The 22,092-nt window shown below is 45.8% G+C and overlaps 1 protein-coding gene across 1 annotated transcript in view; it reads left to right on the top strand.

Annotated features, from left to right (window-relative positions):
- Positions 1-21,519, top strand: part of FBXL19 (F-box and leucine rich repeat protein 19) — a 44,223-nt gene extending 22,704 nt beyond the window's left edge. Inside the window, exons 10-11 of the mRNA XM_088463816.1 lie at positions 19,133-19,351; positions 20,291-21,519. Coding sequence (XP_088319942.1) covers positions 19,133-19,351; positions 20,291-20,481 — 410 coding nt within the window. The 3' untranslated portion in view covers positions 20,482-21,519. The remainder of the gene's footprint in view (positions 1-19,132; positions 19,352-20,290) is intronic.
- The last annotated feature ends 573 nt before the right edge of the window (positions 21,520-22,092 follow it).

Raw genomic sequence — 22,092 nt, forward strand, 5'->3', positions numbered from 1 at the left:
GGCGGGAGGACAGAGTCCGTACTAGCCGGACTCTGTCTACCTCCCAGGACTGCTGCCGGAGTCGCCGGGGATTCAGGTAAGCCGTGCGTCGCTGGCTAGCGGCGGCGCGCGGAATGCCTTAAATGCAGTCCTTTAGCCTCCGGTCCTGGGGACAGACCGGAGGCTGCTGGCAGTGGCGGCGGGCCCCCCCATAACCCGTGGGACCACTAGACCACCAGGGATAACCGGCAAGCGGGAAGCCAGCATCCCTGGGGTTAATGGCCAGCCAGGGGAGGAAGCCTTCCCTGTCAGCGGCTCCTCCCCTCAGCTCAGCGCGCCTTTCAGCACGCAGTCTGGCGTCGCTGAGCTGCAGATTCCTCGGCCACTCCTCCTCTGAGGTCTCCAGCGGCCATTTTCCCACAGTGGCAGCGCAGATCTCAGGGAGCACGCGGACCGGTCCCCCTGTGTACCTCTCCCCTGATTAAGGACAGCATACACAGCACTATAGCCCTCCCAGACACTGAATCTGGGCAGGTTGATTGTAGTGTAAAGGTGCAGTGAGTATATCTTCCTGCATGGTATGTGACTTTTTGCTAGTGCTGCCTGTCTGTGCTTATTTTCCGCTTACTGTCAGCTTATACCTATCCCTTTACTTCTCCTACAAGCCCTGCAGGTGTGTGGGGGAGGGGCGTTTCTACTGACCTCACTTATATAGATCACCTATTTGTGAGGTCCGTCACATACAGTTGTGTGCTACTCAGTGCCATATTGTGGGCTGTTGTTCAGCACACCGGTGAGTGCGTTTCACTTCTACCCTGGTGCCAGTTATATAATATATTCTGTCATGTCAGACGAGGAGGTTGAGCGCTCAGTGGCTCCGGTGTTGGCCTCCTGCGGACGCTGTTCTGCAGGAGTAGATAGGGAGGATTTGTCACAGGATGGCCTGTGTAGTCGATGCCAGGTGGCTCCTGGCCCATCCAGACCTTCTCTGGCGCAGGAACCACCGTGGGCGATGTTTTCTCAAGTGCTGGTGTCTATTGCGGACCGTCTGTCGGTCCCGACTGTTCTCCCTACTAGGGCGGTGCCCCAGCCGACCATCCCCCATTCCCCGGGTGTCCCGCAGTTATTGCGGAGTCCTCCTGGGTCTCAATCAGTTGGTCCCTATGCGGGCTTGCCTATGTATATACAGGCTTCCCCTGTGCCGCAGCAGCCTGTGGTACCTTTTCAGGCCCCTATGGCGACGCCTCCACCATGGGTGGATGTGCTCTCCAACTCCGTGCAAAATTTGGCGGCCGCTTCCTCGGCTTTTCAGTCAATGTTGCAGACTGACATGCCTTCTAGGATTTCTAAACGCTCACTCATGACACGGGCTGCTCAGGTATCGGACTCAGAGGGTTCCTCAGATGATGGGGAGGTCCCTGATGACACTGACTCGGACGCCTCGGTCCAGGAAATGGATACCAAGTCGTCCATTAATGTGCGAGCACTAGTTAGGGCGGTGCGAGCTATTCTTCTTATAGAGGATGAGGCACCGGTTCCTAGGTCGAAGTTTCCTAGTTTCAAAAAAACTAAGGTGGCTTCTGCGGTGTTTCCCCTGTCGGATCAGTTGACGGATCATATGGCGGTAGCTTGGCAGGCGCCCAGTAAGAGATTCCTTCCTCAGAAGCGGTTGGCTTCTAATTACCCCTTCCCTGAGGCACATTGTAAAAAATGGGAAACTCCACCGGCGGTGGATTCCCATGTCACCCGTTTAACTCGGGGCGCCACCTTACCATTACCGTCGATATCCTCACTGAAGGATCCCACGGACAGGAAAGTTGAGACTTGCTTAAAGTCTATTTACTCCCTCTCCGGGGCGGTGGCCCGACCGTCCATGGCCATTTCCTGGGTGGCCAAGGCCATTGAGGGGTGGGCCAATGCATTGGAAGATACCTTCCCGGACGACGCTCCGGATGTCCAGCGGGCGTTGTTGGGACAAATGAGGGACGCCGCTTCTTACATTGGAGAAGCTTCTTTAGATGCTAGTCTGCTGACCTCGCGGGTATCGGCTGCAGCGGTGTCTGCCCGCCGATCCTTATGGTTGCGGTCCTGGAGAGCGGACTCTGATTCAAAGAAAGGTCTGGAGGCCTTACCTTTCAATGGGGAATTACTATTTGGTCCGGACTTGGACAAAATAGTGGACACCCTGGCTAAATCCAAGTCGGCCTTCCTCCCTTCGGCGGCACTGCCTGCTAAGGTTCGGAGTTCGGCTTTTCGTTCCTTTCGGGTTCAGGGTAAGGCGAAAGGTCAGTCCTTCCCGAGACAGTCTGCGAGTAAGACGGCCTCTAAACCCAAGAAGCAAGCCTGGAGTGCTCGGCGCCCTTCTTCCAAGCAGGAAGATAAACCTGCGGCCTGATGGGACGGGCCTCCCTCTGGGGGACCTCAGAGTGGGAGGCCGACTTCTTCTATTTGCCCAGTGCTGGCACAATACCACCACGGATGCCTGGGTTCGAGAAGTGGTCTCCCAGGGGTACGCCCTGTCTTTTCGGCACAGACCACCCCACCAGTTTTTCTGCACAAGTCCTTCTCAGAACAAGACCAAGGCGTTACAGGTTCAGGAGGCTATAGAGTCCTTGCTGAAAGCAGGGGTCATTGTTCCCGTTCCTCTATCACAACGAGGGACGGGGTATTATTCGTCTCTGTTTCTGGTGCAGAAACCCAATGGTTCTCATCGCCCTATCCTCAACTTGAAGTCTCTGAACAAATTCCTCAGAGTTCCCAAGTTCAGGATGGAAACGTTACGTTCCATCATTCTGGCGATGGAACCGGGGGATTACATGGTGTCCCTGGACATCCAGGACGCCTACCTCCATGTTCCGATAGCATCTTCACACCAGCGGTATCTGAGGTTCGCTATCCTTCAACACCACTATCAGTTCCGGGCGCTACCCTTTGGTCTCTCCACGGCACCGAGGGTGTTCACGAAGATTATGGCGGTCATGGCCGCACATCTTCGGAACCAGAATGTACGGCTGCTGCCGTATCTGGACGACCTCCTGTTGCTGGCGAGTTCCCCGGAGGTACTGCTTCAACATCTCCACCTGACGATCGCTTGCCTGCAAGCACACGGGTGGTTGATAAATTGGAAAAAGTCCTCCCTGATTCCGTCTCAGCGGATGGTTCATTTGGGAGCCCTGCTGGATTCGCGTCAGCAAAGGATCTTCCTGACTCCGGAGAAGGTCGCCTCCCTACAGCTGCGGATACAAAGTTGCCTGAGCCGTTGCCGCCTGTCGGTCCATTCAGCTATGAGAGTTCTGGGGTCCATGGTGTCGACATTCGACATGGTGGAATTTGCCCAGTTCCATTCCCGGCCCCTGCAGGGGCTGATTCTATCAGAATGGAACGGGTTACCTCACCGGATCCGCTCTCAGGTGCTGGTGTTGTCTCTGGACGTTCGGCAATCTTTGGCTTGGTGGCTTCAGACAGCTCATCTGGTCGAGGGGCGCCCATTTTGGATCCCGGACTGGGTCCTGCTCACGACGGATGCCAGTCTCCGGGGTTGGGGGGCAGTGACCGGCTCTTTGTCGCTTCAGGGTCGTTGGTCAGCGGAAGAAGCACTTCTCCCCATCAACATCCTGGAACTGCGGGCAGTATACAGGGCCCTGCAGTCGTCCGGCCCCGCTCTTCACGGAAGGGCGGTACAGGTGCAGTCCGACAACGCCACCACGGTGGCGTATATCAACCACCAAGGCGGAACTCGCAGTCAGGCAGTGATGTCGGAGGTGTCTCGTATCCTGACTTGGGCGGAGGGTCACATTCCGGCGATCTCGGCGGTCTTCATCCCCGGAGTCCTCAATTGGGAGGCGGACTTCCTCAGCCGTCACGACGTGCATCCCGGGGAATGGTCGCTTCACCCAGAGGTGTTTCAGCTACTCGTGGACAGGTGGGGACTGCCGGAGCTGGACTTGATGGCCTCCCGTCACAATCACAAGTTGCCCGTTTACGGGTCAAGGACAAGAGACGCAGGCGCAAGTCTGGTGGACGCGCTGTCGGTGAAATGGACGTTTCACCTGGCGTATCTGTTTCCTCCGCTATCCCTGCTTCCTCGAGTTCTGCGGAAATTCAAGCAGGACGGCGGCATGCTCGTGCTGGTAGCTCCGGCGTGGCCCAGACGTCCTTGGTACTCCGATCTCAGGAGCCTCTCCATCGACGCTCCGTACCTTCTTCCTCAGCGTCGGGACCTGTTGTCTCAGGGGCCCTGCCTTTACCCGGATCTGGGTCGGCTGTCTTTGACGGCGTGGCTCTTGAGACAGCCGTCTTGAGGTCTCGGGGCTTCTCCAGTTCGGTTATTGGTACCATGCTCCGGGCACGCAAGCCTGCTTCAGCACGGATTTATCACAGAGTGTGTTACACTTACTTTCAGTGGTGTGAGTCCAGACATTATGATCCTCAGGTGTTCCGAGTTTCTAGGATCTTGGAATTTCTTCAGTCAGGATTGGATCTCGGCTTACGCCTTGCATCTCTGAAGGTTCATGTGTCCGCCTTGTCCGTGTGGTTTCAACGGCGGATTGCAATACTACCAGACGTTCACACCTTTTTCCAGGGTGTTCTCAGGATCCAGCCTCCCTTTGTGCCTCCCCTGGCTCCTTGGGACTTGGCGGTGGTGCTACGGGTCCTGCAGGGTCCTCCGTTTGAGCCTCTTGAGGCGGTGGAGCTCAAGTGGCTGACATTTAAGAAGGTTTTTCTCCTGGCAATTGCTTCGGCCAGGAGGGTGTCTGAATTGGGGGCGCTTTCCTGTCGCCCTCCTTTCCTGATTTTTCACCAGGACAGAGCGGTGCTCCGCACTCGTCCTGAGTTTTTGCCCAAAGTGGTCTCGAAGTTCCACATTAATCAGGAACTTGTTGTGCCAGCTTTTCAGTCCCCTGATCTTTCAGCTGGTGAGACTTCCTTAGATGTGGTCCGGGCGCTTAGAATTTATGTAGACCGGACGGCTTCGGTTAGGAAGTCTGATTCCTTGTTTATCCTCTTTGGTTTTCACAAGAGGGGTTGGCCTGCCAACAAACAAACGTTAGCCCGTTGGCTTCGTTCCGTTATTTGTGAGGCTTATGCACAAGAGGGTTTACCTGTGCCAGCCTCTGTTAAGGCTCATTCCACTCGTTCTGTGGGTCCCTCTTGGGCTGCTAGACGTGGCGCTTCTGCTGTTCAGCTGTGTAAGGCGGCCACTTGGTCTTCTATTCAAACGTTTTTGAGGTTCTATGCGTTTGACACCTTCGCCTCTCAGGATGCTTCCTTTGGGCGCCGGGTGCTCCTTTCAGCACAGGAGCGTCCCCGCCCTTAGTTGAACTGCTTTGGGACATCCCCAAGGTCAACCCTGTGGACCCCCTATGGACCCTGAAGTAGAAAACAAGAGATATGGTAAGAACTTACCTTTGTTATCTCTGTTTCTACGAAGTCCATAGGGTCCACAGGGCGCCCGCCCTGACGCACCTGGCTTCAAATGGGCTGTGTGGCTGGTCACCGGTTTTCCGTCTCCTATTGCTGTGAGTATGGTTTCTTGTGTGTTCCAGTCTTCCTTCTCTCTGTTCCATATTCTCCTCCGGCCTAGGCTGCTTACCAACTGACGTGCCTGTGGCTCGGGGGCGGGGTATAGAGGAGGACCCAAGTGCATCCTGGGAGCTAAAAGCTTAACTGTGTGGTGCCCATGGATCCTGTTCCAGCTATAACCCCAAGGTCAACCCTGTGGACCCTATGGACTTCGTAGAAACAGAGATAACAAAGGTAAGTTCTTACCATATCTCTTGTTATTATGTACATAGCCGTAATTCATATATAATAACCAGTGCACATATAACATAGGGTGGCATAGCAGGAAGCCGCAGACCAGACAGCGTATCCTAATGTTATGTATTGTTATGTACATAGCCGTAATTCATATATAATAACCAGTGCACATAACATAGGGTGGCATAGCAGGAAGCAGCAGGCCAGACAGTGTATCATAATGTTATATATTGTCATGTACATAGCCGTAATTCAAATATAATAACCAGTGCACATAACATAGGGTGGCATAGCAGGAAGCAGCAGACCAGACAGCGTATCGTAATGTTATGTATTGTCATGTACATATCCGTAATTCATATATAATAACCAGTGCACATATAACATAGGGTGGCATAGCAGGAAGCCGCAGACCAGACAGCGTATCATAATGTTATGTATTATGTACATAGCCGTAATTCATATATAATAACCAGTGCACATAACATAGGGTGGCATAGCAGGAAGCAGCAGGCCAGACAGTGTATCATAATGTTATATATTGTCATGTACATAGCCGTAATTCATATATAATAACCAGTGCACATATAACGTAGGGTGATATAGCAGGAAGCAGCAGGCCAGACAGCGTATCCTAATGTTATGTATTGTTATGTACATAGCCGTAATTCATATATAATAACCAGTGCACATAACATAGGGTGGCATAGCAGGAAGCCGCAGGCCAGACAGTGTATCATAATGTTATGTATTATCATGTACATAGCCGTAATTCATATATAATAACCAGTGCACATATAACATAGGGTGGCATAGCAGGAAGCAGCAGGCCAGACAGCGTATCCTAATGTTATGTATTGTTATGTACATAGCCGTAATTCATATATAATAACCAGTGCATATAACATAGGGTGATATAGCAGGAAGCCGCAGGTCAGACAGCGTATCGTAATGTTATGTATTGTTATGTACATAGCTGTAATTCATATATAATAACCAGTGCATATAACATAGGGTGATATAGCAGGAAGCCGCAGGTCAGACAGCGTATCGTAATGTTATGTATTGTTATGTACATAGCCGTAATTCATATATAATAACCAGAGCACATAACATAGGGTGGCATAGCAGGAAGCTGCAGGCCAGACAGCGTATCGTAATGTTATGTATTATGTACATAGCCGTAATTCATATATAATAACCAGTGCACATAACATAGGGTGGCATAGCAGGAAGCAGCAGACCAGACAGCGTATCGTAATGTTATGTATTGTCATGTACATAGCCGTAATTCATATATAATAACCAGTGCACATAACATAGGGTGGCATAGCAGGAAGCAGCAGGCCAGACAGTGTATCATAATGTTATATATTGTCATGTACATAGCCGTAATTCATATATAATAACCAGTGCATATAACATAGGGTGGCATAGCAGGAAGCAGCAGACCAGACAGTGTATCATAATGTTATGTATTGTCATGTACATAGCCGTAATTCATATATAATAACCAGTGCACATATAACATAGGGTGGCATAGCAGGAAACCGCAGGCCAGACAGTGTATCATAATGTTATGTATTGTCATGTACATAGCCGTAATTCATATATAATAACCAGTGCACATATAACGTAGGGTGATATAGCAGGAAGCAGCAGGCCAGACAGCGTATCCTAATGTTATGTATTGTTATGTACATAGCCGTAATTCATATATAATAACCAGTGCATATAACATAGGGTGGCATAGCAGGAAGCCGCAGGCCAGACAGTGTATCATAATGTTATGTATTATCATGTACATAGCCGTAATTCATATATAATAACCAGTGCACATATAACGTAGGGTGATATAGCAGGAAGCAGCAGGCCAGACAGCGTATCCTAATGTTATGTATTGTTATGTACATAGCCGTAATTCATATATAATAACCAGTGCACATAACATATGGTGGCATAGCAGGAAGCAGCAGGCCAGACAGCGTATCATAATGTTATGTATTGTCATGTACATAGCCGTAATTCATATATAATAACCAGTGCACATATAACATAGGGTGGCATAGCAGGAAGCAGCAGGCCAGACAGCGTATCCTAATGTTATGTATTGTTATGTACATAGCCGTAATTCATATATAATAACCAGTGCACATATAACGTAGGGTGATATAGCAGGAAGCTGCAGACCAGACAGCGTATCATAATGTTATGTATTGTTATGTACATAGCCGTAATTCATATATAATAACCAGTGCATATAACATAGGGTGATATAGCAGGAAGCCGCAGGTCAGACAGCGTATCGTAATGTTATGTATTGTTATGTACATAGCCGTAATTCATATATAATAACCAGAGCACATAACATAGGGTGGCATAGCAGGAAGCTGCAGGCCAGACAGGGTATCGTAATGTTATGTATTATGTACATAGCCGTAATTCATATATAATAACCAGTGCACATAACATAGGGTGGCATAGCAGGAAGCCGCAGGTCAGACAGCGTATCGTAATGTTATGTATTGTTATGTACATAGCCGTAATTCAAATATAATAACCAGTGCACATAACATAGGGTGGCATAGCAGGAAGCAGCAGGCCAGACAGTGTATCATAATGTTATGTATTGTTATGTACATAGCCGTAATTCAAATATAATAACCAGTGCACATAACATAGGGTGGCATAGCAGGAAGCAGCAGACCAGACAGCGTATCGTAATGTTATGTATTGTCATGTACATAGCCGTAATTCATATATAATAACCAGTGCACATATAACATAGGGTGGCATAGCAGGAAGCCGCAGACCAGACAGCGTATCATAATGTTATGTATTATGTACATAGCCGTAATTCATATATAATAACCAGTGCACATAACATAGGGTGGCATAGCAGGAAGCAGCAGGCCAGACAGTGTATCATAATGTTATGTATTGCCATGTACATAGCCGTAATTCATATATAATAACCAGTGCACATAACATAGGGTGGGATAGCAGGAAGCAGCAGGCCAGACAGCGTATTGTAATGTTATATATTGTCATGTACATAGCTGTAATTCATATATAATAACCAGTGCACATAACATAGGGTGGCATAGCAGGAAGCAGCAGGCCAGACAGCGTATTGTAATGTTATATATTGTCATGTACATAGCCGTAATTCATATATAATAACCAGTGCACATATAACGTAGGGTGGCATAGCAGGAAGCAGCAGGCCACACAGCGTATCCTAATGTTATGTATTGTTATGTACATAGCCGTAATTCATATATAATAACCAGTGCACATAACATAGGGTGGCATAGCAGGAAGCAGCAGGCCAGACAGTGTATCGTAATGTTATATATTGTTATGTACATAGCCGTAATTCATATATAATAACCAGTGCACATAACATAGGGTGGCATAGCAGGAAGCAGCAGACCAGACAGTGTATTATAATGTTATGTATTGTCATGTACATAGCCGTAATTCATATATAATAACCAGTGCATATAACATAGGGTGGCATAGCAGGAGGCAGCAGGCCAGACAGTGTATCATAATGTTATGTATTGTCATGTACATAGCCGTAATTCATATATAATAACCAGTGCACATAACATAGGGTGGCATAGCAGGAAGCAGCAGGCCAGACAGCGTATCCTAATGTTATATATTGTCATGTACATAGCCGTAATTCATATATAATAACCAGTGCACATAACATAGGGTGGCATAGCAGGAAGCCGCAGGCCAGACAGCGTATCATAATGTTATGTATTATCATGTACATAGCCGTAATTCATATATAATAACCAGTGCACCTATAACATAGGGTGATATAGCAGGAAGCAGCAGGCCAGACAGTGTATCCTAATGTTATATATTGTCATGTACATAGCCGTAATTCATATATAATAACCAGTGCAAATAACATAGGGTGGCATAGCAGGAAGCCGCAGGCCAGACAGCGTATCATAATGTTATGTATTATCATGTACATAGCCGTAATTCATATATAATAACCAGTGCACCTATAACATAGGGTGATATAGCAGGAAGCAGCAGGCCAGACAGTGTATCCTAATGTTATATATTGTCATGTACATAGCCGTAATTCATATATAATAACCAGTGCACATAACATAGGGTGGCATAGCAGGAAGCCGCAGGCCAGACAGTGTATCATAATGTTATGTATTGTCATGTACATAGCTGTAATTCATATATAATAACCAGTGCACATAACATAGGGTGGCATAGCAGGAAGCAGCAGGCCAGACAGCGTATCATAATGTTATATATTGTCATGTACATAGCCGTAATTCATATATAATAACCAGTGCACATATAACATAGGGTGGCATAGCAGGAAGCAGCAGGCCAGACAGTGTATCATAATGTTATGTATTGTCATGTACATAGCCGTAATTCATATATAATAACCAGTGCACATATAACATAGGGTGGCATAGCAGGAAGCCGCAGGCCAGACAGCGTATCCTAATGTTATGTATTGTCATGTACATAGCCGTAATTCATATATAATAACCAGTGCACATATAACATAGGGTGATATATCAGGAAGCAGCAGGCCAGACAGCGTATCATAATGTTATGTATTGTCATGTACATAGCCGTAATTCATATATAATAACCAGTGCGCATAACATAGGGTGATATAGCAGGAAGCAGCAGGCCAGACAGCGTATCATAATGTTATGTATTGTCATGTACATAGCCGTAATTCATATATAATAACCAGTGCACATAACATAGGGTGGCATAGCAGGAAGCAGCAGGCCAGACAGTGTATCATAATGTTATGTATTGTCATGTACATAGCCGTAATTCATATATAATAACCAGTGCACATAACATATGGTGACATAGCAGGAAGCCGCAGGCCAGACAGTGTATCATAATGTTATATATTGTCATGTACATAGCCGTAATTCATATATAATAACCAGTGCACATAACATATGGTGACATAGCAGGAAGCCGCAGGCCAGACAGTGTATCATAATGTTATATATTGTCATGTACATAGCCGTAATTCATATATAATAACCAGTGCACATAACATATGGTGACATAGCAGGAAGCCGCAGGCCAGACAGCGTATCATAATGTTATGTATTGTTATGTACATAGCCGTAATTCATATATAATAACCAGTGCACATAACATAGGGTGGCATAGCAGGAAGCAGCAAGCCAGACAGCGTATCATAATGTTATATATTGTCATGTACATAGCCGTAATTCATATATAATAACCAGTGCACATAACAGGGTGACATAGCAGGAAGCAGCAAGCCAGACAGTGTATCGTAATGTTATATATTGTCATGTACATAGCCGTAATTCATATATAATAACCAGTGCACATATAACATAGGGTGGGATAGCAGGAAGCAGCAGGCCAGACAGCGTATCATAATGTTATATATTGTCATGTACATAGCCGTAATTCATATATAATAACCAGTGCACATAATATAGGGTGACATAGCAGGAAGCAGCAGGCCAGACAGCGTATCATAATGTTATGTATTATCATGTACATAGCCGTAATTCATATATAATAACCAGTGCACATATAACATAGGGTGATATATCAGGAAGCAGCAGGCCAGACAGCGTATCCTAATGTTATGTATTGTTATGTACATAGCCGTAATTCATATATAATAACCAGTGCACATAACATAGGGTGGCATAGCAGGAAGCAGCAGGCCAGACAGTGTATCATAATGTTATATATTGTCATGTACATAGCCGTAATTCATATATAATAACCAGTGCATATAACATAGGGTGGCATAGCAGGAAGCAGCAGGCCAGACAGCGTATCATAATGTTATATATTATCATGTACATAGCCGTAATTCATATATAATAACCAGTACATATAACATAGGGTGGCATAGCAGGAAGCAGCAGGCCAGACAGCGTATCGTAATGTTATGTATTGTCATGTACATAGCCGTAATTCATATATAATAACCAGTGCACATATAACATAGGGTGGCATAGCAGGAAGCAGCAGGCCAGACAGTGTATCCTAATGTTATATATTGTCATGTACATAGCTGTAATTCATATATAATAACCAGTGCACATATAACATAGGGTGGCATAGCAGGAAGCAGCAGGCCAGACAGCGTATCCTAATGTTATATATTGTCATGTACATAGCCGTAATTCATATATAATAACCAGTGCACATAACATATGGTGGCATAGCAGGAAGCCGCAGAACAGACAGCGTATCCTAATGTTATGTATTGTCATGTACATAGCCGTAATTCATATATAATAACCAGTGCACATATAACGTAGGGTGGCATAGCAGGAAGCCGCAGACCAGACAGCGTATCATAATGTTATGTATTATCATGTACATAGCCGTAATTCATATATAATAACCAGTGCACATATAACGTAGGGTGATATAGCAGGAAGCAGCAGGCCAGACAGCGTATCCTAATGTTATGTATTGTTATGTACATAGCCGTAATTCATATATAATAACCAGTGCACATATAACGTAGGGTGATATAGCAGGAAGCCGCAGAACAGACAGCGTATCCTAATGTTATGTATTGTCATGTACATAGCCGTAATTCATATATAATAACCAGTGCACATATAACGTAGGGTGATATATCAGGAAGCAGCCGGCCAGACAGCGTATCATAATGTTATGTATTGTCATGTACATAGCCGTAATTCATATATAATAACCAGTGCACATATAACATAGGGTGGCATAGCAGGAAGCCGCAGACCAGACAGCGTATCATAATGTTATATATTGTCATGTACATAGCCATAATTCATATATAATAACCAGTGCACATATAACGTAGGGTGATATATCAGGAAGCAGCAGGCTAGACAGCGTATCATAATGTTATATATTGTCATGTACATAGCCGTAATTCATATATAATAACCAGTGCACATAACATAGGGTGACATAGCAGGAAGCAGCAGACCAGACAGTGTATCCTAATGTTATGTATTGTCATGTACATAGCCGTAATTCATATATAATAACCAGTGCACATAACATAGGGTGACATAGCAGGAAGCAGCAGACCAGACAGTGTATCCTAATGTTATGTATTGTCATGTACATAGCCGTAATTCATATATAATAACCAGTGCACATATAACATAGGGTGGCATAGCAGGAAGCCGCAGGCCAGACAGCGTATCATAATGTTATGTATTGTCATGTACATAGCCGTAATTCATATATAATAACCAGTGCACATATAACGTAGGGTGATATATCAGGAAGCAGCAGACCAGACAGCGTATCATAATGTTATGTATTGTTATGTACATAGCCGTAATTCATATATAATAACCAGTGCACATAACATAGGGTGGCATAGCAGGAAGCAGCAGGCCAGACAGTGTATCATAATGTTATATATTGTCATGTACATAGCCGTAATTCATATATAATAACCAGTGCACATAACATAGGGTGGCATAGCAGGAAGCAGCAGGCCAGACAGCGTATCATAATGTTATTTATTGTCATGTACATAGCCGTAATTCATATATAATAACCAGTGCACATATAACATAGGGTGGCATAGCAGGAAGCAGCAGGCCAGACAGCGTATCCTAATGTTATGTATTGTCATGTACATAGCCGTAATTCATATATAATAACCAGTGCACATAACATTTGGTGGCATAGCAGGAAGCCGCAGAACAGACAGCGTATCATAATGTTATGTATTATCATGTACATAGCCGTAATTCATATATAATAACCAGTGCACATATAACATAGGGTGATATATCAGGAAGCAGCAGGCCAGACAGCGTATCCTAATGTTATATATTGTCATGTACATAGCCGTAATTCATATATAATAACCAGTGCACATAACATAGGGTGATATATCAGGAAGCAGCAGGCCAGACAGCGTATCATAATGTTATATATTGTCATGTACATAGCCGTAATTCATATATAATAACCAGTGCACATAACATAGGGTGACATAGCAGGAAGCAGCAGGCCAGACAGCGTATCGTAATGTTATGTATTATCATGTACATAGCCGTAATTCATATATAATAACCAGTGCACATAACATAGGGTGGCATAGCAGGAAGCAGCAGGCCAGACAGCGTATCATAATGTTATATATTGTCATGTACATAGCCGTAATTCATATATAATAACCAGTGCACATAACATAGGGTGACATAGCAGGAAGCAGCAGGCCAGACAGCGTATCATAATGTTATGTATTATCATGTACATAGCCGTAATTCATATATAATAACCAGTGCACATATAACATAGGGTGATATATCAGGAAGCAGCAGGCCAGACAGCGTATCCTAATGTTATGTATTGTTATGAACATAGCCGTAATTCATATATAATAACCAGTGCACATATAACATAGGGTGGCATAGCAGGAAGCAGCAGGCCAGACAGTGTATCATAATGTTATATATTGTCATGTACATAGCCGTAATTCATATATAATAACCAGTGCACATAACATAGGGTGGCATAGCAGGAAGCAGCAGGCCAGACAGTGTATCATAATGTTATATATTGTCATGTACATAGCCGTAATTCATATATAATAACCAGTGCACATAACATAGGGTGGCATAGCAGGAAGCAGCAGGCCAGACAGCGTATCGTAATGTTATGTATTATCATGTACATAGCCGTAATTCATATATAATAACCAGTGCACATATAACATAGGGTGATATATCAGGAAGCAGCAGGCCAGACAGCGTATCCTAATGTTATGTATTGTTATGTACATAGCCGTAATTCTTATATAATAACCAGTGCACATAACATAGGGTGGCATAGCAGGAAGCAGCAGGCCAGACAGCGTATCCTAATGTTATATATTGTCATGTACATAGCCGTAATTCATATATAATAACCAGTGCACATAACATAGGGTGACATAGCAGGAAGCCGCAGGCCAGACAGCGTATCGTAATGTTATGTATTATCATGTACATAGCCGTAATTCATATATAATAACCAGTGCACATATAACATAGGGTGGCATAGCAGGAAGCAGCAGGCCAGACAGTGTATCATAATGTTATATATTGTCATGTACATAGCCGTAATTCATATATAATAACCAGAGCACATATAACATAGGGTGGGATAGCAGGAAGCCGCTGGCCAGACAGCGTATCATAATGTTATGTATTGTCATGTACATAGCCGTAATTCATATATAATAACCAGTGCACATAACATAGGGTGGCATAGCAGGAAGCAGCAGGCCAGACAGCGTATTGTAATGTTATATATTGTCATGTACATAGCCGTAATTCATATATAATAACCAGTGCACATAACATAGGGTGACATAGCAGGAAGCAGCAGGCCAGACAGCGTATCGTAATGTTATGTATTATCATGTACATAGCCGTAATTCATATATAATAACCAGTGCACATATAACATAGGGTGATATATCAGGAAGCAGCAGGCCAGACAGCGTATCATAATGTTATGTATTATCATGTACATAGCCGTAATTCATATATAATAACCAGTGCACATATAACATAGGGTGATATATCAGGAAGCAGCAGGCCAGACAGTGTATCATAATGTTATATATTGTCATGTACATAGCCGTAATTCATATATAATAACCAGTGCACATAACATAGGGTGACATAGCAGGAAGCCGCAGGCCAGACAGCGTATCGTAATGTTATGTATTATCATGTACATAGCCGTAATTCATATATAATAACCAGTGCACATATAACATAGGGTGGCATAGCAGGAAGCAGCAGGCCAGACAGTGTATCATAATGTTATATATTGTCATGTACATAGCCGTAATTCATATATAATAACCAGTGCACATAACATAGGGTGGCATAGCAGGAAGCAGCAGGCCAGACAGTGTATCATAATGTTATATATTATCATGTACATAGCCGTAATTCATATATAATAACCAGTGCATATAACATAGGGTGGCATAGCAGGAAGCAGCAGGCCAGACAGCGTATCCTAATGTTATGTATTGTTATGTACATAGCCGTAATTCATATATAATAACCAGTGCACATAACATAGGGTGACATAGCAGGAAGCAGCAGGCCAGACAGCGTATCGTAATGTTATGTATTATCATGTACATAGCCGTAATTCATATATAATAACCAGTGCACATATAACATAGGGTGGCATAGCAGGAAGCAGCAGGCCAGACAGCGTATCATAATGTTATATATTGTCATGTACATAGCCGTAATTCATATATAATAACCAGTGCACATAACATAGGGTGACATAGCAGGAAGCAGCAGGCCAGACAGCGTATCATAATGTTATGTATTATCATGTACATAGCCGTAATTCATATATAATAACCAGTGCACATATAACATAGGGTGATATATCAGGAAGCAGCAGGCCAGACAGCGTATCCTAATGTTATGTATTGTTATGTACATAGCCGTAATTCATATATAATAACCATTGCACATAACATAGGGTGGCATAGCAGGAAGCAGCAGGCCAGACAGTGTATCATAATGTTATATATTGTCATGTACATAGCCGTAATTCATATATAATAACCAGTGCACATATAACATAGGGTGGCATAGCAGGAAGCAGCAGGCCAGACAGTGTATCATAATGTTATGTATTATCATGTACATAGCCGTAATTCATATATAATAACCCTAAATATCCCTCATCATTAATCTTCGTCACACAGCAATGGCTGCCTATAACAATAGGTGATGTTACTGTGCTTATTAGTTAATAGACTGAATAGCGTCTATGTTTAGGTAGTGGAGTCTGTACGTTGTATAAGGATTACAGTCTGTGGATGTATATGTATAGAGGTAGTGTGTGTGTTAGGTGAATTTGGTGCATGATACATCTGTATTGTGTTAGTCTATACATAAAGGTGACGGTTACTATATGGTACGGGCTAGTTACGGGCTTAGTTTTGATGGTGATCTGCACAAAGCTATAGCGTAGGAGCTGGTGTTTTCCCTCACTACGTTACACAATGGAGTCCTGGAGCTTAAGAAGAGGTGATTTTATATGTGCACTTAGGGCCTCATTCAGAGCCGCTCGTTCGTTCTGACCGATGTTCGCACATCTGCGCATGCGTACGGATTGTAATACGCATGCGCCAACCAGTCAGTGCGGCCGAAAATCGTTTGTTTGCTATATAGCGAGGGCCTGCTATTTTGAGTGACAGGATGAGGCGTATGTGGGTGGTAACGGGGGAAGGTGCTTAAAAACGGGGAGTGGAGATCCGAACGCAGGCGTGCTTAAAGGTCAAAACGGGCGTTTTATGGGTGTGCATAATTAAAACAGCAGCGTCATTGACCACGTCACTGGGTTATTTTATAGTCAGAAATGCTCGCAAAATAGCGGTTGAAAAAACCAACCACAAGAATAGCGAGCAGTTCATACGCTGTACGATGTACTCGATTAATCTAATAAATAGCGGACATGACGTATGGTGCGAGCGGCCAGGGGGCGTTTTTTTCAAAATTACGACCGCAAGTTTTGTTCGCTTGTTCAGACCTAGAGGCGTGAACAGACCGCAAAAAGCGAACGGTTCATTTGAATAGCCACCCCCTTTTTCCAGAATGAACGACCGCAAATAGCGTCCGGCTCTGAATGAGGGCCTTAGCGTATACATCTGCCAGGGGTTAAATACAAGGTTGTATATTGAGTACACAGCCTGCAGGGCATAGTTGTTGTATAGGCTGGGATACTGTGATCACTGTGAATATTCTAGTACTGTACAGATATGGTTTGTTAGATACCTGCGGGTTATGGAGACTAAATCTGGCCACACACTAAACGACTCGCAAACGATGCCATGTCGTTAGCCATTTCCCGTGAACCCTCCCCGGCACACCAGGACACGATATGGTGTTTAGTGTCCAGTCTGACCAATGACCTATCGTGCGTCCGTCATGATTTCCAGTGCGTCTTGTATGAGATTGGCAGCTCTCGCCTGCTGTAGGTAAGATCTGAAGATACGACCCGCGGGTACGAGCATCGCTATCGTCAGTGGGCACTTAGGATTTGCACATATTATGCACGATTTGTCGTTCCCATGCCTCAAAATCGGGCAGAGAATCGTCGTGTGTGTGTGTGTGTGTGTGTGTGTGTGTGTGTGTGGGGTCAGCTTCAGGATTTGTATATGGACGGTGGGTGCTTGCAGTGAATATATAATTATATTTGTAGATTTGGTTTAAGAGTTGGAGACTTTGTAATACAAGATGGTGGTAACCGTGACTATTTCCCTGTGCGATCGTCAGGCTCTCCCGCTACACGTAGGTGCTGGGACGCCTCCGCACACAACATATACTAGTGTCTGCGCTAGGCTGTTCTAGCAGGGCCGCTGCGTGACTAGATGCATCTATACACATTAAGGGAGAGCTTGGGGGAAGCCCAGCACCTCTGTCTGTGCTGAGCACGCTCCCATTAGTGACGGCGTCGGCTGGGCACGCCCCCAATATTGACGTCGGCGGGGCCGCACTGCCCCCCCCAACAGTGACGCCAGAAGGGCCATGCTCCATTCACAGACCGGTGACATAAACACTAATGTGCATGTTCGTTATTTCGGATTTAATGGGATAACATTGTCAATATACCTTTTTGTGAAGTTCCTGAAAGATAATAAAACATTTTAAATGGTCATTAGTACATTTGCTGCACTAGTGTAAGTCCCCAATCTTGTCCATTCATTATCAACCAGTCTGGCAGCGTCTCCCTTAATGTCACTGGGTCCTAGTAAATTGCTCAGTGCTGGTTCCACACAGTAAATGGAAGTTTCCACAGTGTCGTTGACTAGTGCACTATAAGGTGATGTCTTTTAAAGGAAACGAACCACATATATCAGGGGCATTCAACCTGTGGCCCCTCCAGCTGCTGTGGGACTACAGATTCCAGCATGACACTGTGGGGGGATATTTTTGATGTGGGGTGGGACGTTCAATTACAATGGGGGCCTATAGACGGGGGGTTGGGGGATCCAAACATCCTCTAGGTATATATATATTTTTTTTAAATAAAATATTTAAGTTTTAAAAAGTACTTTTTAAACTTAAATAAATAAAATCCCCGATAATATCTGTGCGGTTTTGTGAATGAGTCAGTTAAATGGTTAATGGGTGTAACATGCAGGGACGTGGCAGATTGTCGCTCAGTGTTACCTCTCTGTACAGACTGAAGGTTATGGAGGGTGATTAGGTGGGTACCTGTCAGCACTGGGAGTAACTCTGTTCATTGTCCACCATTGGAGAGATTAGTGTGTTCCCCTATGCACCCCAGCTGTATTGTATGTGTAACACACACTTTGTTAATTTAGTTGCCTCGGAACCCAGATGTCGGCTGCCCTCCCTGTCGGAACTCCGCCTGTGCGGTTTGGAACTGGGGGACGCCACCCTACGCCTGCTGCTTCGCCACACTCCTCGCCTCCATCGGCTGGACCTGAGTCACTGCGTCCAGCTGAGCGACCACGGGATCCACATACTGACCGCAGCCACCTCTCCGCTGAGGGACAGCCTCACTCACCTCAACCTCACAGGTTATACCTCACCCCTCTATATTTCCAGGTCATTCGTATTTCTGACAGTGACAGAACGTTCCAGGAACATGTCGGAGTTCTATGTGGTGATGGGGCTTATAACTGACCTGTCTGACCGTGATAGAACGTTCCAGGAACATGTCGGAGTTCTATGTGGTGGAGGGGCTTATAACTGACCTGTCTGACCGTGATAGAACGTTCCAGGAACATGTCGGAGTTCTATGTGGTGGAGGGGCTTATAACTGACCTGTCTGACAGTGATAGAACGTTCCAGGAACATGTTGGAGTTCTATGTGGTGGAGGGGCTTATAACTGTCCTGTCTGACCGTGACAGAACGTTCCAGGAACATGTCGGAGTTCTATGTGGTGGAGGGGCTTATAACTGACCTGTCTGACCGTGATAGAACGTTCCAGGAACATGTCGGAGTTCTATGTGGTGGAGGGGCTTATAACTGACCTGTCTGACAGTGACAGAACGTTCCAGGAACATGTCGGAGTTCTATGTAGTGATGGGGCTTATAACTGACGTGTCTGACCATGATAGAACGTTCCAGGAACATGTCGGAGTTCTATGTGGTGATGGGGCTTATAACTGACCTGTCTGACCGTGATAGAACGTTCCAGGAATATCTCGGAGTTCTATGTGGTGGAGGGGCTTATAACTGACCTGTCTGACCGTGACAGAACGTTCCAGGAACATGTCGGAGTTCTATGTGGTGGAGGGGCTTATAATTGACCTGTCTGAAGGACACTGCAGGGCTGGAGGGAGCATAGTATTCAAGGGGGTTACACCTTTTACAGTATTTTACCCTATTGTCCTCTAAGGTTTTTGGGAATTATCTCCTTTTTATATTGCTTCACTTTTTTTCTTTCTTTTTCTTTTTTTCTCTTCCTCCCCCAGATCCATCCCTTGTTTAATGGTTTTTGTTTTCCCCACAGGGTGTCACCGCCTGACGGACCAATCGCTCACCTTCTTCAAGCGCTGTCCCCACCTGCGGCACGTCGACCTCCGCTCCTGCCGTCTCCTTACCAGCGAGGGTTTCCAGCGGCTGCTCCAAGACCCGCCTTCCGAGCCCGACGGGAAACCCTTTCAGTGCGCAGAGGACCAGGTGCTGAGCCGGGAGAGCTAGCGGCGGACATGGGGGAGGGGGGAGGGAGGGAGGGGGACTCCCCAGCAAAGCACTACTGCCTCAGGCGGGGACTATTCTACTGTATCTACCTCCTCCACCTGCCCCAGGTGCTACGCCCGGGTGTCGGAAAGGGAGGTCGCACTGAACTCTCCAAGTTTTAACTGTTGAGATGCCAGTACGTGGGAGCTACAGCCATCTCTGGTATTGACGTCGTTAATTGAGGGGAGGGAAAGGAACTTCCTACTAGCTCAGCCTGAGAATTGGGGTGTGAACACCCCTCATGTTTATTAAGGTTATAGACAGGTGTAATACAGTAAAAAACCTCTCGACAGGCTTTTGTTAACCCATAGTCACCCTGTTCTCTCCTCTCCACCCGCTACGCCCTCCTCACGTGTCGCAGGGAAGGTGGCGGCCCACTCCAGGGGGAGAGAGGGTCAGTGGTCTTCAGCTTGGTTGTGGGCTTCTTTTATAAACGGTTGGGTGGGTGAAGCTCTGCAGGGCGAGAGCTGAGGCTTAGACTTCATACCCTGCGGGAGATAACCAACACTGTCAGGCTGCTGGGCTTCAGGGCGCGGGTAATTATCTCACTATTCCCGGCCCCGCTCCGGGGGGCCGATGATGCTTCTCTGGCGTTTTTCTCAGGGTAAAGGGTGGTTGTTCCTGAATTAGCTCATATCGCTGGGAACGGCGACACCGAGCATCTTCTGATCTTCACTGGTGTCATTACAAGAAGAAACGGTGGTTTACTATAGAAATCGGCATGTTCATCCTCAGCGAGGGGGATCGTTGTATTTGGAGGCCTCTGGCCGTGTTACTGGGGAAAGCTTTGAAGGGTGACGCTGTGCAGCTATATATGGGGGGGGAGTGTGGACGGAGAGAATCTGGCAGACTGAATTCCGCGGGTCGCACGCTACAGGCACATATCCCGTTCCTCTCTCCACCCCCCTCCTCATTTCTTCTCACCGCTGGTTAATTGCGGTTTCTACAATTCCGCTCTTGTCATTTTTTTTTTTTGTTTTGTTCTTTTTTTATTTTATATAAAGTGGTTTTTGTATATTTCCCGTCTCTGGCGTGTGTTTTTCCCTGCACGATGGTAAAGACACAAGGGTTTATCACTTGCTCATCTTTATACAGTATCTTCAGCCCGCCGATGCAGTGACCCCCCCCCCCCTAATGGACTTTCCTATGAATAGCGAGACCGGTTTGGGGTGCTGGACGTTTTATAAGAGGGTCTGGTACACGAGATGGGGGGTGACTGAAGGAACGGGCAGATGGATACAAACCTGTCGTCCGTATACTCCTGTGTCTGCCGGCATGTCATAGCTGAACCCAGTAGAGCAGTGGTCGGGGAACGGGTAAATTACCCCACATGGGGTAAAAATGAAATTCCTGGGGGTAATGGACGGACAGCCGGGCATGCATATGAATCATATAGTAGAATATAGAATGATTCATATGCATGCCCGGCTGTGCCGCAGGGAGACTCTAAAGCCGGACGCCCGCTGAGATGTTATTACCAGCGGGCGCCCGGCTCCTTCCCTGCAGCGCAGTGTTAGCCGGAGGCTGGATATGTCTTCTGAACTCCAGCTTCCGGCTCTCTCCATGCGCACT

Source organism: Taudactylus pleione, unplaced genomic scaffold (genome assembly GCF_031769625.1).
Source record: "Taudactylus pleione unplaced genomic scaffold, aTauple2 ptg001463l, whole genome shotgun sequence".
NCBI classification, from domain to species: domain Eukaryota; kingdom Metazoa; phylum Chordata; class Amphibia; order Anura; family Myobatrachidae; genus Taudactylus; species Taudactylus pleione.